This window comes from Silene latifolia, chromosome 9, assembly GCF_048544455.1.
Source record: "Silene latifolia isolate original U9 population chromosome 9, ASM4854445v1, whole genome shotgun sequence".
NCBI classification, from domain to species: Eukaryota; Viridiplantae; Streptophyta; class Magnoliopsida; order Caryophyllales; family Caryophyllaceae; genus Silene; species Silene latifolia.
Window position 1 is genome coordinate 10,227,848 of NC_133534.1, and position 14,720 is coordinate 10,242,567.

Consider the following 14,720-nt stretch of genomic DNA (forward strand, 5'->3'; position numbering starts at 1 on the left):
TTGTACCTTACTCAACCTCACCACATACTCGTTTTCCTTTGTAATGTATACATTTGCATTACAAAACTTTCTGAGTACGTGTCGAGATCCAATCAAGACATAGGCCCTCTTAGCCTAAGAATAGCTCCCACTGTTTTCACAGTGTGCGGGACTCATCCTCTTGCACATCTCATGATTGCAAGTGTACTCAATTTCCGTTATAAATATCTCTCATTGTTCTTCATTGCCTAGAACGATTCTAGAAAATCTACTTCTTAATTATCATAGCAACAATGGCATCTTAACCATCCTAATGTGTTTTGATTATGGTTTTGTCGGAAACCATGCGCAACCTCAATTGTCAATTGTCACTTGTGTAACACCCTTACACAAAATTGCATCATAAACACTTTGCTTTACTTCCTTAATGCTTCTGCATGCACTTAAGGGTAATCTTTATATACTAGGTAAAGATTACTTAAATTCGATTTTGAAAACAGGTCATCATACTCGAAGTATATGAAGTGTTATACATCATTACCTATTTAATTGATCCGGCAGCGGAAGCAAATGAAATCAATCAAATATGTTCAATTTAATTGAACTAGTCATGAATCTTATCAACATAAGACTTCTTACTGACGCTAATATCATGTGGATTTATCTTCATAAATCTGGATATCAAAGATGTATTATAATACTCCAAAAGTCTTAAATCATTCTTGATGATCAATATGTCATCCACATATCGGACTAATTAAAATTTCCGTAACTCCCACTAAACTCCATGTATAAACACAACTTCTCGACTTATCGAGAAATGTTTTATCACATGATCAAAATGTTGATTCTAACTCATTGATGTCCTACTTAAGACCCTCTCTTAAGTTTCACATTATCTTAGGATTGCAAGAATCTTCAAAACTCAAGACATGTATTGAATACATTCCTTCTAATTGAAGAAGTGGGTTTTAGATTCACTCGCTATGTATTTCATAATAATGAAACACAATCCCTAAGCAGATCCAAATAGACTTAAGCATTTCAATTAGTGCAAAACCCTTTGCAACCAATCTTGCTATAAAATATCTCTTTATTAGTGCAAAACCCTTTGTCACTAATCAAGCCTTTTATTTCGGATTCTCATGGCTCTAAGCCTTGTATTGAGTTGTGACTTAAACACTCTTATGTAAGTCATATGTTCATTACTTTCCAGAAGTAATCAACTTGAATCGAACGATTTCTTTTGTAAGTTATAAGCTCTTTACTTTCTTAAAAGTAGCATGAATTCATCATTTTCAACAATTTGATGAATTTAACCTCCTAGGTTTTGAAGAAACAATGTCTTACACAAAACGTCTCATGTGGCCAAGAAAGACCAGTTTCTTGCGACAACGTTTTACACAAAATATCTCACGTAGCCAAGAAAGACCAGTTTCTTGCGACATAACATCTTTGTGGCTCTTTGAATAATTTCTCCCACTCTGTCTTCTAAAAATAAACTTGTATTTTAGAAAGACAGCTTGATGAGCCGCAAACCCGTCGTACTCGTGATAATTGAAAAGGGAATAATGAGCATTTGTTTCTTTGTTAAAACTTACAACCATGGTACCCTTACCATTTCATATCTCATATGATTCGATTTAGTGGAAAAATAATTTAGACAAAAATGATAAAATCCCCAAAAGGATCAAGTAACTCAAAGTAACTTGATTGAAATCCAAACCATATCGAATAGCGTTTGATTTCTTATCCATCCACACATTATTTCATAATGCGTGCTAAGAGAGATTAACTTGTGATACTATATCACATTTTCTTTGGCTTATATCAAAGTCTTCACTTTGATAATCCCATCACGACTATATCGTGATTCCTTGAACTCTTGAACTTCTTCAAAGAAAAAATTTCTCTATTTACCTTATTAAGTGAACACACTAGTGTCAACTTAAATCGTTGGTAAAAGAAAATGATCAACCTATTTTGGATCAATGATTTATAACCTCGATCTCCTTTTCAACCAAAAGGCACGAGACATCTTGCTTTGAATACAAGATACGCATAAACCATTAACAATCTAATGGTTTCAAGAGTACTCGATAACTCTTTGCGTTCATCATTCCAAAAATCTTTAAGGTTTAATCTTGGGTTACCAATTTGAGTCTTGCATCATCTTCATGATATATCATTCTAGTTTGGTTTAGAATATAATCACCTTGATAATGGGCTAGCCATACATCAATTCGTGGTGTATAGGATCACAAAAGTGAAACCTCTTTTGTATCTTAACAAGTTTATATTCTCATTTAGAGTTTATGTACTTAATAGTCACAATTAAGTATAACTCCAAACCCAAAAACTAGATTTAGTACACAATGACTCTTTCTCTCAACTTCATTGTTGCTAGTCATCATATTCTAATCATCCTATGTATCAAACATAATGATGAAAACCTCCACTGGTTTCTAATATTGACGAAGTAGTACTAGCAAAATTTATGTTTAATCAAATAAACATTTTTAAAGAAGAAGGTCCCATTAGATGTCCCACAACTAACTTGTTGATTCTTCAATAATTTGGGGTAGTTTCCTTTCTTGTGTCCAACATTTAAGACAATGGAAACTTTATCGGTCGGAATTGATAGGTTTAGTATCGTCATTCTCAACAACTTTACCTTTAACATTACCTAGTATCAATTCCATTATAATCTTTACTTCTTGAACCTCGTTCTCATCTTAACGGTTTAAGAGAATGCTCCCACTAAATTCAATGAGTCTTTACTTAGAGAAGCAAAGTTGAATCTTATGAAGATTACTCTTCATTTGTTCGTTTTAGTCTTAAAACTTTCATTGAAGTGGGTGCGTTATTTTGGTCAATTACGAATTCCAACAAATCTAATTACCAAAACAATTTATCGCTTCAAGATACTTAATTCAATTAAGTATATGAATAACAATCCATTGCAAGTAGATGTGTTAGTCAAGAATCAAAAACCTGTTTGATAATGAATAACTTTAATCTATACTCTTTACAAGAGATCCTTAGCAATGGTTTATTTGAGGTTTTAGAAGCAAATTCATATTTGTCTTTAGTTACGATATTTTAATGGAGATTTGAATCAAAAACGAAATGATATCGTATATGAACTGTGGTAAAGAAATAGAACAATATAAAAACGGAATAATGGAAAACTTAACATTCATCGTTTTATTAATACTTGTAAATAACAAGTAAAGCATTTACATAGTGACCTCTACCCAACTATGATAAATGATTCCAAGATCCAAATTCATATTAACTTGGGCACGGTAGGGCCGATTCATCCCTTATCAATATAACTCGGTGGATTAACGCTTTAATCGATTCTACTTTTAGAACTCTTGGTCGATAAAATTACATTAACTTTTATCTTTAGCCCAAAACACATCCGACAAGGGCACGGTAGGGCCGATACATCCCTTATCAAAAAACTTTTGTTGAGTTCAACCCAAATTTCGAATAAATGTGTCCATGATCCAAATCCACATCAACTTGGGCACGGTAGGGCCGATACATCCCTTATCAACATGAATTCGGTGGATTAACATTCATCACCCACTTCCCCTACGTAACAAGGTTTGTACCCCGGTAGGGCCGAGTGCACTCCCTCGCGAAATAGGTTTTCATGGTTTCTACTATTTGGTAAGGCTAAGTCTCAATTGTTTGTTTTAGCGAGAGGTCATGTCAATTTATTATCTATCACGTTTTAAGTGAACTAAAGCGGTGAACTACGATAATTCGAATTGACACGGTCGATGAACTCGATAAAATAACAATGCATGTTTAGTTATGGCGATTTAGCGATGCATGTGACATAAAATAAAATGCAAGCATAAAATAAATAAATAAATCCTAGTATGGCCTTTCCTAAAATAGAAAAACTCTTTAACTATTACAAATTCGGAAACCAACTCCATTGGTCCCTTGAACTTCGGTTGTGGCACGCATCTCGAGGTAACACCGTCTTTATGTATCGCCATTCTTGAAGAAATCCATCTTTAGGAACTCCGGAATGAATAAAATTACATAATGAATTACATAATTCCTATTATACATATGTAACTAAAATAAAATAAATCTATTAAATTACAAAACGGTGATACGAGATCACAATAAAAATTACAACCGAATCGATACTCCCATACATTTCGGGAAATACCAATTAAAATCTAAGGCCATACTAAGTAAAATTACATAATTCAAAATTACATAAATTAAAATTATGACAATCAAAAGAAAAATGCAGCATTATAATATGTATGAACATGCTTCATTTTATGCTAAATCGCCTTTAATTTGCCAATATCGTATATTACTCGGTTTTTACGGATTTGCGTGATTTCAACATTTTATAATCACAAAAATACATAAACTCATATTTATGCATAAGTTAATTACCCTAACCACTTAGGACTCAAAATATAGTCTTCACTAATAATTTGACCATAATTAACCCATATCTTATAAAATTGTTCATAAATGGACCAAAATTACAAAAAATAAGCTATTAAACTTCAAATAAATCACAAAACTTCAAATAAATTCAAAATTTGAAATTTAAATTTATGAACATTCTGGAAAAATACCATGACACTCATAATGTTCAAAATATTAGGTTAAAAATTTCGAAAATTTCCGGGAAAAACAATGTTGCGGTTTATCGATTTTTACTAAAAATAATCATAAAACATGAGGAAAAATTATATTCATTAACTTTTCAATTTTAGATCTGAAAAAGATAATAAAAGGCAACATTAGACGTTTTTCCTAAGTCATAGATTATGTTTTATTAATTTTCAACTAATAATGTCACTATTTATGCCATTTTTCTTCAAAAATTCATAAATCATGCTAAAAGACTTCTTTATAGCCAATTATTTTACACACATCTTGTAAAATTGCATGTGACAACATATTAATTTTCTATGACCAGATTCGAAATTTAACTCATATTAACCTATTTTTCACTTTAAAACCGAATTAAAATTGAAAAATCCATTTTTCGAGCATAACAAGTCCTAAAATTATGAAAATTTACAGGTTATCTCAAAATAATATGTATCACAACATATCCAAAAACCAATGAAAAATTCGAAGTATAGCAAATTTTAGACCAAAAATGACATTTTTACTCATAAAATCACATTTAAATGCCATTATTGTAATTATGAACAATAAAAATCCGAAAAATTAACCAAAAATTCCTAAAACACTTTAGGACCAGAAATATTAACATGCATGTAATGATTTCGTGATATATCATAATAACACAAATTTTACAAGTTTTATTTGTTATTCATATAACTCGGAAAAACTTTTAACCAATTTGCATGCAAACAACCGTGGCTCATGATACCAATTGAATGAAATGTAGATTCATATACATACTAACATACTCATATATGTCGAAAATAATTTGTCATAAAATTAAATACGGATTTTATGCATGCAAACAATAATAATATAGAGGAGAAATCATGTTCTTACTTTGATGATTTCGGTTTAGAGGGCACAAGAGAGATCACCTTTCTCTTCTTGTTCTTGAGCTATTCCAATGGAAGAATGAAGATCTAAGTGTAAGATCTCTCCCTAAGCTTTATACCCAAGGCTTTCACTTAATCTAATTAATATTATAAGTACTAGTATAATATTAATCTTAGTAGAAAATTGAACCAAAACTTTTATAAAACACTTATTTGTTTCGGTTTTTATGAGAGAGGAAGAGAGGATTTTATTTCTCTAGAAATCTCTATATTTGATGATGGAATTAGAATGAATAATTAATCTACAACATTTTGTATCTTATGGGTAAAATTATAAGAAAAACAATGATGAATTGTTTTTCTCCAAAACCGTGTAAGAGAGGACATAAAGGGAGCCAATGCATGAAGAAATTGTTCTTCACAAGGAACAATAGGTATGCAAGGCTAGGGTTGCCTTTAATCATTGTGTTTTCCCACTAATTATAAACAACATATAATTAGCTTAAGTCCCTCTATTTTTCGGCCCATTTGGTAATATGGAATCCATATTATTTTTGTCAATTGTCTATATGTTACATGTCATATGTCACATATATTTGTTATGTATTTTTAACATGTTAAAAATCAACGTATTAATAAAAATACGTCACATACAAAAATTGACTTAGTAATTTCATAATTACTTGTGCCAAAAATATTTTACCATTTATAAATCACAACAGATTGTATTTATAACAATTCATTCAAATTTAATTGTTACATTAAACAATTTATTTCATCCGAGTAATGATACAATTCAATTACTCAGACCGTATCTTATTTAATCACATTTCAATATGATACGTAAATTTTACTTCCAAAATCGTCCGTCAATTTTCAAGTAATTTAATTAACTCGTAACATTATACGATTAATTAAATAATCAATTAAGAGTATTGCCCTTTAGGTATGACCTAGGGGTCAATCGATCACCACCGTCACACGACAAGAATGTCAAACTCTAGTCGACCCAATCATTACCGATATATGTTGACCGGTTGTGAATAACAATATTACTTCCCAATTGTATTCATTTTAATGAGACTTAAACATGTGATCATCATGATCAACAGTCGTGATCGCATTATTGTCGGAGGACACATATTCCAACAGAGGCCACTAATAATGTGGGAGGTTATATCTTCGGCGTCGACTGGTTTGCCTAGTTGTGCTAGTTGGGTGGTGCACTCTTTAATGGCAAGCATAAATTCGGAAATGGTTTTCCCGGTGTGTGAAATGGTGCGAAGACGGTCCTTTAATTGTAGGATGTGTCCTCGGGAAGGGTTGGCATAGGTTGTGGCTAGGGTTGTCCAAGCCTCGTGAGATGTGGTTGCATCGAGGAGGACGGGTGCTACGGCTTCGTCGAGGGTGCCCGCTAGGGCTCCTAGGATTAATTGGTCTTGACGAAACCATGTTTCATAGGCTGGATTGGGTACGGGTTGAGGGTCGGGTTTGGCTGTGGTGGCGGCTGGGGTTGTGGTTTTGGGTGGTGGCGTGGTTATACCATCCAAGTAAGAGAAGAGGCCAAAGCCTAGGAAGAGACGGCTGATCTGGTAGTGCCATGCTCGGTAGTTGGTCGGGGTTAGTTCCGTGCAAGTTGGAAAGGATACAGAGATAAGGGGTTTATTTGGTTCGGCTGAATTGGGTATTTGGGTGCTGGTGGTTGTCATGGGTACGTCGACGGTGTATAGGGCAGCGGAAATGGTGAGTAGTACAAGGACCGATGTGAATCCTGATACCATGTAAAGTTTATATGAATGATAATTGTATTGACAATTAGGTTAATTACATAGAGGAGTTTATATACTAATGTACATGAGCTTAAGCAAGGATAATAAAGATACATTCCACAATTAGTGGAGCTAAAGTAGGTAACAAATAAACTAATTGCAACAATATAGTATGAGATATTATATGCTAACAAATCACGTATGATTTGTTTCTTGTTTGAGGGATTCCAATCTTGAGATATTATTTTGGTTGACATGTATCTTTAACAGCGTCTACTTGGAACACAAATCAATACATGCTCATAAACTTACTATTCCCGCTATTCCGATCATTTGTTTGCCTTTCTATTTTAGGAATACCTTTGATAGGTAATTGGATCATCCGCACTAAATTTGGTCTGCTTGTCTTCTAATAATCAGTCTCTTCCTATTTCCTTGGTCTTTGTGTCAAAACCAAAGACAAACAAATGACCGGAACGGAGTATTAGGTTGTTATCATAATAAGACTATTAAATGTGAATTATTGGCACATGAACTACAAAATAAAAGCACTCAATTGCTATGAATAATACCCATAGGAGTCTTTTCAATCACACTTGTTCTAAAATATCAATCTAATCTCTCTTCACATGCTATGATCTTTGTCATCGTACGTGAATCTCCTTTCATACACTTGGGCACCCACAAATTATAGAGGAAAACGGTTTCATACCGTGAGACAATTCACTTTTATAGAAAAAAATTATTTATTTAATCCTAATAAATGAGTTTTCTTTTACATAATGAGACCACCTCACAGTAAAAGACGCAACTAATGCAATAATTACTGTTGTACGCCCATGCGCTCTTATAATTTCATTAATCAATCAATCAGATATGAATCTTCACTCGTACATAAGTACATTGCCAGTTTTGGCACTCTACTTTTATCAGAATCATCTACGTTATGTCATTGTTCTAACCAACTTTTTCCCCGTAATTGTCGAAAAAGCCGTGCTTTACTCCAGTTCTGCGGATTAGACTGAATTCTCAAGGGACTTTGTGTGTGGCAAGCAAGGAGAACCTAGCTCACCGACGCGCAGGTGCGTGGTCATGGGCTTATCATGTTAGTTGGTGTTTTCGTCATCACATCTACTACGGTTAGGTATTCTGTCAACGGTGTAGATGAATGGTGGTCACCGGTGGCAGTCAACGGATTGATCGTACAATTGAGTAGGGGTTGATAGGGGAAGGGCAGTATACTCCAGGAGTACAAATGTCGTTTAAGGAGTCGAAGCATCATTTCATAGATTAAAAACTTACAAAAAACAAAATGCAAACAATTTTTTTTACTAACATATCCAAAATAGAATTCTATGATGAAACATTAGACTATAATTCTGTCATGAAACGGATGCATAATCGCATATTATAGCGATCATTAATACACCTAATGACAAAGCTCTTAGTCTTCACTCTTCAGCATTCTCATTGTCTATGTTTGCACCCTTGAGATGCAAGTGCTTTTCTCGTCTCTGAAAATCAGTCAATCCCTTCCCACTACCAGTAACACCGACCTTACCAAACGGATCCTCTGGAGACTTGAAAATGCTTTCTCGTTTTCGGCCTGAAAAGAAACCAACCTGGGAGGGTAGCTTAATTAGACGGCGTAGACAACACAGAAATATTCAACAAGAAGATCAAACATGAAAGGTAAAAAACCCAGGTAAAAAAAAATAATACTATGAAACTACAAAAGTATTTATGATATCTAGCACGCTACTAGAGATAAAAACCGGATCATATCTAACAAGGAAAAGGATAGTTTCTTAAAAAACAAAAAAATTCTGAATAGTCTAAGATTTCATTAATTCCACATTGCTCTCCAGCTTTTACTAATTCCACTTTGATGACCTAAGCTTTAAGTAATTTCTCACTTGAATGATCAAAGGTTTGAAAAATTCATACCAAGTGACCTATGTTATAACCTAATCAAAATTCATCTAAATTAATGAAAATTTAATAATAATGAAGTGTGCAAACAAACATTAAATACCAAATCACACCGATTCCTAAGGCACAATTTGCCAAAAAGAAAACACTTCATATGCTTAAATATTTTTGTGAGAATAGTACCATAATTCAGAAGGTAGCTAGAAATAAAAAGAGTCAAGAAGAAATAATACCTTCTTAGCACGTCCTTTAGTAGTTTGGAACTGCTGCCAAGCATTTTGCCGTTTGTTCTGTGTTACTTCAAGTTGCTCAAATCGCATTTTTGACTTAAACGCGTGTAACTTCTTGCGCTTTGCAACTTTCTGTACGGAATAACACCAGAGTTGTCAGAACATTGACTTATGGACAATCACCAGTTCAGCACTACAATGGCGAAATATTGGACACTAATCAATAAATAATGAGATCAATGCAACTTGAACTGCATCTCTGGAGTTCAGATAGGAAATACTGTAGGACATGGGGGAATGTTCATAGCATCATCGAGGACAAAGAACAAATTTTTATTTTTATTTTAAAAAAGGCCATTGTACCCTGCAAAATTGAATCTGAAAGGCAGGAACCAACTAGAAAAACCCTACCAACAGCAAACACTTTATAATTTGATCTTCCCTTGAATGCAAAAGATATATATGTAAATAAATAGAAAGAATGAGGTTGCATTAGGGGATTAGGAATGAGCACGATTTCCTTGTTGGGATATCAACTTGGATTGGCAGGAAAACATAAGGATCCATTTCCCCCCTACAAGTAAATCCCTTATGACATCGGAAAGATTTGGAAGGAACGCCATAGTCCATTCCCCCTCCTCTGCCTTTCCCTCAAATTATTTAGCCCAAACAAACCTTTAGTGACTTCAGCTAGGGGTACATAGTCCAAAAAAAAAACATAGCAAACCGTAATATTTGCCCAGAAATACAATACTCCAACTTACCACGTCTTCAGGGTCATCAGGATTTACGCGAAGCTTAGCTGGTATCGCTTTAGATTGATAATCAGCGGCAGCAGCTTGTGCAATTTTCCTCTTCAAAGCCTGTTTAGTAGCTTCAGCCTCCTTCTCAGCTTCCAACAATGTGTTAACCACCGCACCTTCTTCCTGAATTGGTCGCACGTTGGCAGGATCTACCTGAAAAGTCAAAGCAGCAATATTAACAATGCTTACATTTTATTCTCTTTGTTAACCACCTTTTTAAAAAAAAATAGACCCGTGCATTTTTGCACGGGTTTAACACTAGTAATTGGCTAATTGCAACTAAAAGCAGACTTAGATAAAGAAAAATCATACCTCTTCCTTATTCCCCCATTCGTTGAAGGAAACATAGTAGCCATTTGGAGTGAGAGCCTCAACCGTTGCATCATACCTGCGTATTCAACTCATCAAACACAAAAAGAGGTTAAAACAGCCAATAAAAAGTAGATTAGTTCGAAAAAACATGATGTCTGCTTCTCTTACCATTCTCCGTCTTCACTCCACACTGCTTGAATTTTTGTACCAACCGCAAACTTGTCATGTTGCTCATGCTAGCAAGAAAGAAAAGGTAATAACATCAATGTTTAAGCAAAGGATAATAACGAAACTATCAAACGCAGCCAGAACAATATAATAATGTTGGTTGTTTTTTAGATAAAAATATGTTCTAAAAAATTAATGTGTGTTAAAAAAATGTGCGGTCAAGAGTTTGAGCAATAAAGACAAAGGACTTTTACTCATTAAAAAAAACAGTTAGATAAGGTTTGTCGCTTTTTAGTTCTAAAGATGTGTTAGAAAAAGAGTCTATCTATGGCTTCTTACAAACATAGTTTGTCGGGAGAGGGAGAAGGGGAAGTTTAGACAGTCAATAACTCAAGAAGTCAAACGCCCTCAGTGATCAGTTTTTTCACTATTCTGGTTTTCGTTTCCAGGAAAATTCAGTTTTATGCTTTTCAACCAAACTTCAGTTATGGTATAGACATTTTCAACTTATTTTTCAACATATAAGAAAGGCTCTTCTTCAAAAGATGCAGCATCTGAAATTTCTGGCCATCCTCAAAAGTTAGGGTGCCCTGCGTGGCTGCGCCTTCACTAACTAAAGACTAGTACAAGTCAGGCAATGCAGTATGTTCATAAATCATGAAGATATTTACCGTTTCAAACTGAGATATTCCACGTGAATTCAACTGTCCATCAGATGTTCCTGCACTCATATCAATGGCTAAAGCAAAATCCTCATTTTGCCTCGCAGTAGCTAGTAATTCTTCCGTTAAATTTATCACCTGCCAAATATTTTCCACCATTAGAGAACTTCTCTAGGCAATAAAAGTTAATCCCAGTCATTGTTTATCATAAGTTTTAAAAATTTAGGTCAACTCCTGAAAAGACTGAAATCATGAGGAAGTATGCAGAGGTGAAACATCCAACACATGGCAACCTGCAAAGAAATCAAGATAGAAGTGATGGGAATCTGGTACAAATTTTTTAACAAGTCACCATATCTGTTACACTCATAACCATTATGTTATATACCTTTATATCAGGTAACACAAGGTGAATTTAAACCAATCCATGCCCAGCTGGCTATTCTTGCTTGATGAGCAGCATATTTATTCTTCAACAACACATAATACAATGGAAGAGGGAATCAAAACTTATGGCTACACCATCAAACATTTAACAATCAACTTTTAGAATCTAGTTTTGTACCAATGACCGCATACAGAACTAAGAGGCCTGCTCCCTAATCCCCATTCCCACCCACATACTTCCAATCGAGTACTTCAAAGCAATTTAAGTCATATCTATTTGAATAACACTAAAGCATAAAGTTGATACACCAAACTCGCCTTTCAAAGGTACATGCAATAAACACAATATGAAAACGGCAGGCAAAAAGCATAGCAAACCATAAATGCAAATCAAATAGGATAAAACACACTTCTGAAAAATGATGTTAAAATCAAGATAGTATCATATTGGTAAGCCCCAAAATCTTCTCTTGACTTATATCATCAAATAAACTACAAGTCTACAATCAACACTGTATTAAAAATGTATGAGGAGTCTTTTGCTAAACTATCAGTAAATTCAACAGCAAACCTTGGGTACCCTTTTGCTAAACTATCAGTAAATTCAATAATTGTACTTCCTAATTAGTACGATATATGAAATTTGAATCAAGCCAGTCATACCAAAAAGAAGGTGAAACTGAAATGTAAATATGCAGAAAAAAATATTGATGAAAGGAGCATGCAACAGTTTAATCTTATTTAAGAATTCTTAGGTAAAACTTATAGTCACCTCCTCCAGTTCCTTTTCCATCTCCATGTATTCAGCATTACCAGGGTCATCAGCCAGCAACGTTTTGACCTAGAAACCAATGCAAAAGAAACAAATGCAGTGTGAGATGGGTTATAGAAGAAAAAAATGAATTGAAAGAGATTACTAATGAGATTGACTAAGACTACAGTACGAAGTTAATACATAGATTTAGCAATTACGGCATCCACAAAAAAGTTAAGTGCAAATACTGAAATACTTAGCTAGTGACCTCGGGTAGCTAGCTATACGCCTATACAGCGCCATATCATCATAATGGCAACCTAGATGTTCAATGACTTGTTAAGTTCTATCCCTCCTATCCTCTATTTTCTTCCCTATTTCCTAAAACGGATTATTCAGTTTTTCTTCCCTATTTCCTTTTCTTGAAGATTTGTGTGGTCCAAATTCATTTGCATGTGGGGTAATGTGTATTGTGCGGTCTGAATTCATTTCCTTATTTCTTGTGCAAAAAGGAAAGGGGAAAAAATAGAGGATCGGAGGGAGTATTATAAAAGGGATATTGGAACACCGGTACACCACTGATTGTGCATCAGCCAGATACAACGACAATGACCAATGATGCTCAAATGGCTGCTTAACAACAACATCAGTAAATTTTGAGCTCTAGACATGAAAGGACAACACTTCTAATGCCGGGTCCTCACTCCTCACTTCGCTTACAACATCGGGTAGGAAAAGACATTATCTACCGAACTTCTACTGCTCAAGCTTCTTTAATCCTTTTCTTCTCGATGACAATAGAGTGACTTTGGCCTTCCCCAGATAACCCCAACTCAACATGAACACAGCTCGCATAAGAGCACAAAAGAACCAGTTACCTACTTCAATTTCCTTACATTCCCGAAGGCCGCATTACAGCATAAGGTCCGACGCAAAGCAACTATCTGAAAACCTAGTCGTGCACGACGTGTAAGGAATCATACACCCAATTACACATCTTTCTAATCCAATAAACCGAGAATCAAGTTGCGGACCTGGCAACACTCATGAAGAAGTACCTAATGCCTGAATCCTAATAAATTTCACCATCACACATCGAATCCAATTAAACCTTCAATTACAAATCATCGTTCAACTCCGACCGTAATTAGGATTGTATAACTAATCAATCAAGGATCGAACTATACGTCGCAACATTAAGATTACCAATTACTCAAAAAACCTAACCCTAGAATAATTGCGAAACCCTAAATCAAATTTTTTTGAAAAACAGAACAATTACGAAATTGGGGAATCAAACAATAAAACCCTAAATTAGAAAATAGAAAAAAAAGAAAGAAGAAAAGTACATGATTAAGCTGTTGTTTGTAGGTAATGATGTTGGAAGTGAGCTCGCGTATGCTCAGCTCGTCACCGCCATCGCCTTGCATTTTTTACCAAATTTTTTTCTTGTGTATTCAAAACGAGAGAGAGAAAGAGGGAGATAAATAATTGAGATTCTGATCTTTACGAGGAGGTCATATAATGCTTACTTGGTATTTATAGGTGGCAATCGGATTAATCGGGTGGGTTAAGTTTAACTTTTACATCGGGTTAAGCCGAGTCGGATTATATCGGGTTTTTGTCAAATCGGGTCATCATACGCTCTTAAGTAAGGTTGTTCAATGGTGTAGGACAACCCGACCCAGCTCGGTGGGCTAATTTTTTTTTAGCATAAATACATTGAGAATTAATGAATTATCATATCTAGTCAAATATACACTCTTAAGTAAGCATGTTCAACGGTGCGGACCAGCTCGAGCCTGCCACTACTTGTGGGTCAATTTTTTTTAGCCCGCATGACTTGTTCCTCTCTTCAGACCAAGCTAGTGTCGCATTTTCCTTAGCCCGACTTGGTCCCATCCTGATAAAAATAAATAAATGACGTTCAGTCTTGCTTGGTCCACTACTCAGTGGGTTGCGCTCAAATTGGAAGAATATGATACGACACAACCCTGTCTCATATTCGGGGTGTGCCTGGTTTGTAAAATTATGTTCCACTTCCAAACATAGGTTTGAACGTGGGAACTGCACATCCCATGCCTTTTTTTAGAGAAATCTTTTCGTTTTACATCAATTAGTTATATTATTACGATTAGCAATTCGTCGTTTTGATTTTAAAAAATTGATTCATTTTACGTTAATTAGTTTAACGTTGTTTTA

General features: G+C 34.6%; 1 protein-coding gene across 1 annotated transcript; it reads right to left on the reverse strand.

Moving 5' to 3' along the window:
* Positions 1 to 8,531: 8,531 nt before the first annotated feature.
* Positions 8,532 to 14,032, reverse strand: LOC141599076 (uncharacterized). Its single transcript, XM_074418973.1, has 8 exons — positions 13,868 to 14,032; positions 12,537 to 12,605; positions 11,387 to 11,515; positions 10,716 to 10,783; positions 10,548 to 10,623; positions 10,197 to 10,388; positions 9,436 to 9,564; positions 8,532 to 8,892 (listed from the first exon to the last, which is right to left on the reverse strand). Exons 1-8 carry the CDS (start codon positions 13,946 to 13,948, stop codon positions 8,722 to 8,724), a joined length of 915 nt encoding a protein of 304 aa, XP_074275074.1. The 5' UTR covers positions 13,949 to 14,032; the 3' UTR covers positions 8,532 to 8,721.
* Between the last annotated feature and the right edge of the window lie 688 nt (positions 14,033 to 14,720).

What these genes read in the sequence shown, in the direction of transcription:
- LOC141599076 (XM_074418973.1), bottom strand. Translation starts at nt 13,948, where the DNA reads ATGCAAGGCGATGGCGGTGACGAGCTGAGCATACGCGAGCTCACTTCC. An exon ending in GAATATCTCAGTTTGAAACG is followed by an intron (nt 10,784 to 11,386) that starts GTAAATATCTTC and finishes CTTTCTTGCTAG; the next exon opens with CATGAGCAACATGACAAGTT. An exon ending in TGGAGTGAAGACGGAGAATG is followed by an intron (nt 10,624 to 10,715) that starts GTAAGAGAAGCA and finishes TTGAATACGCAG; the next exon opens with GTATGATGCAACGGTTGAGG.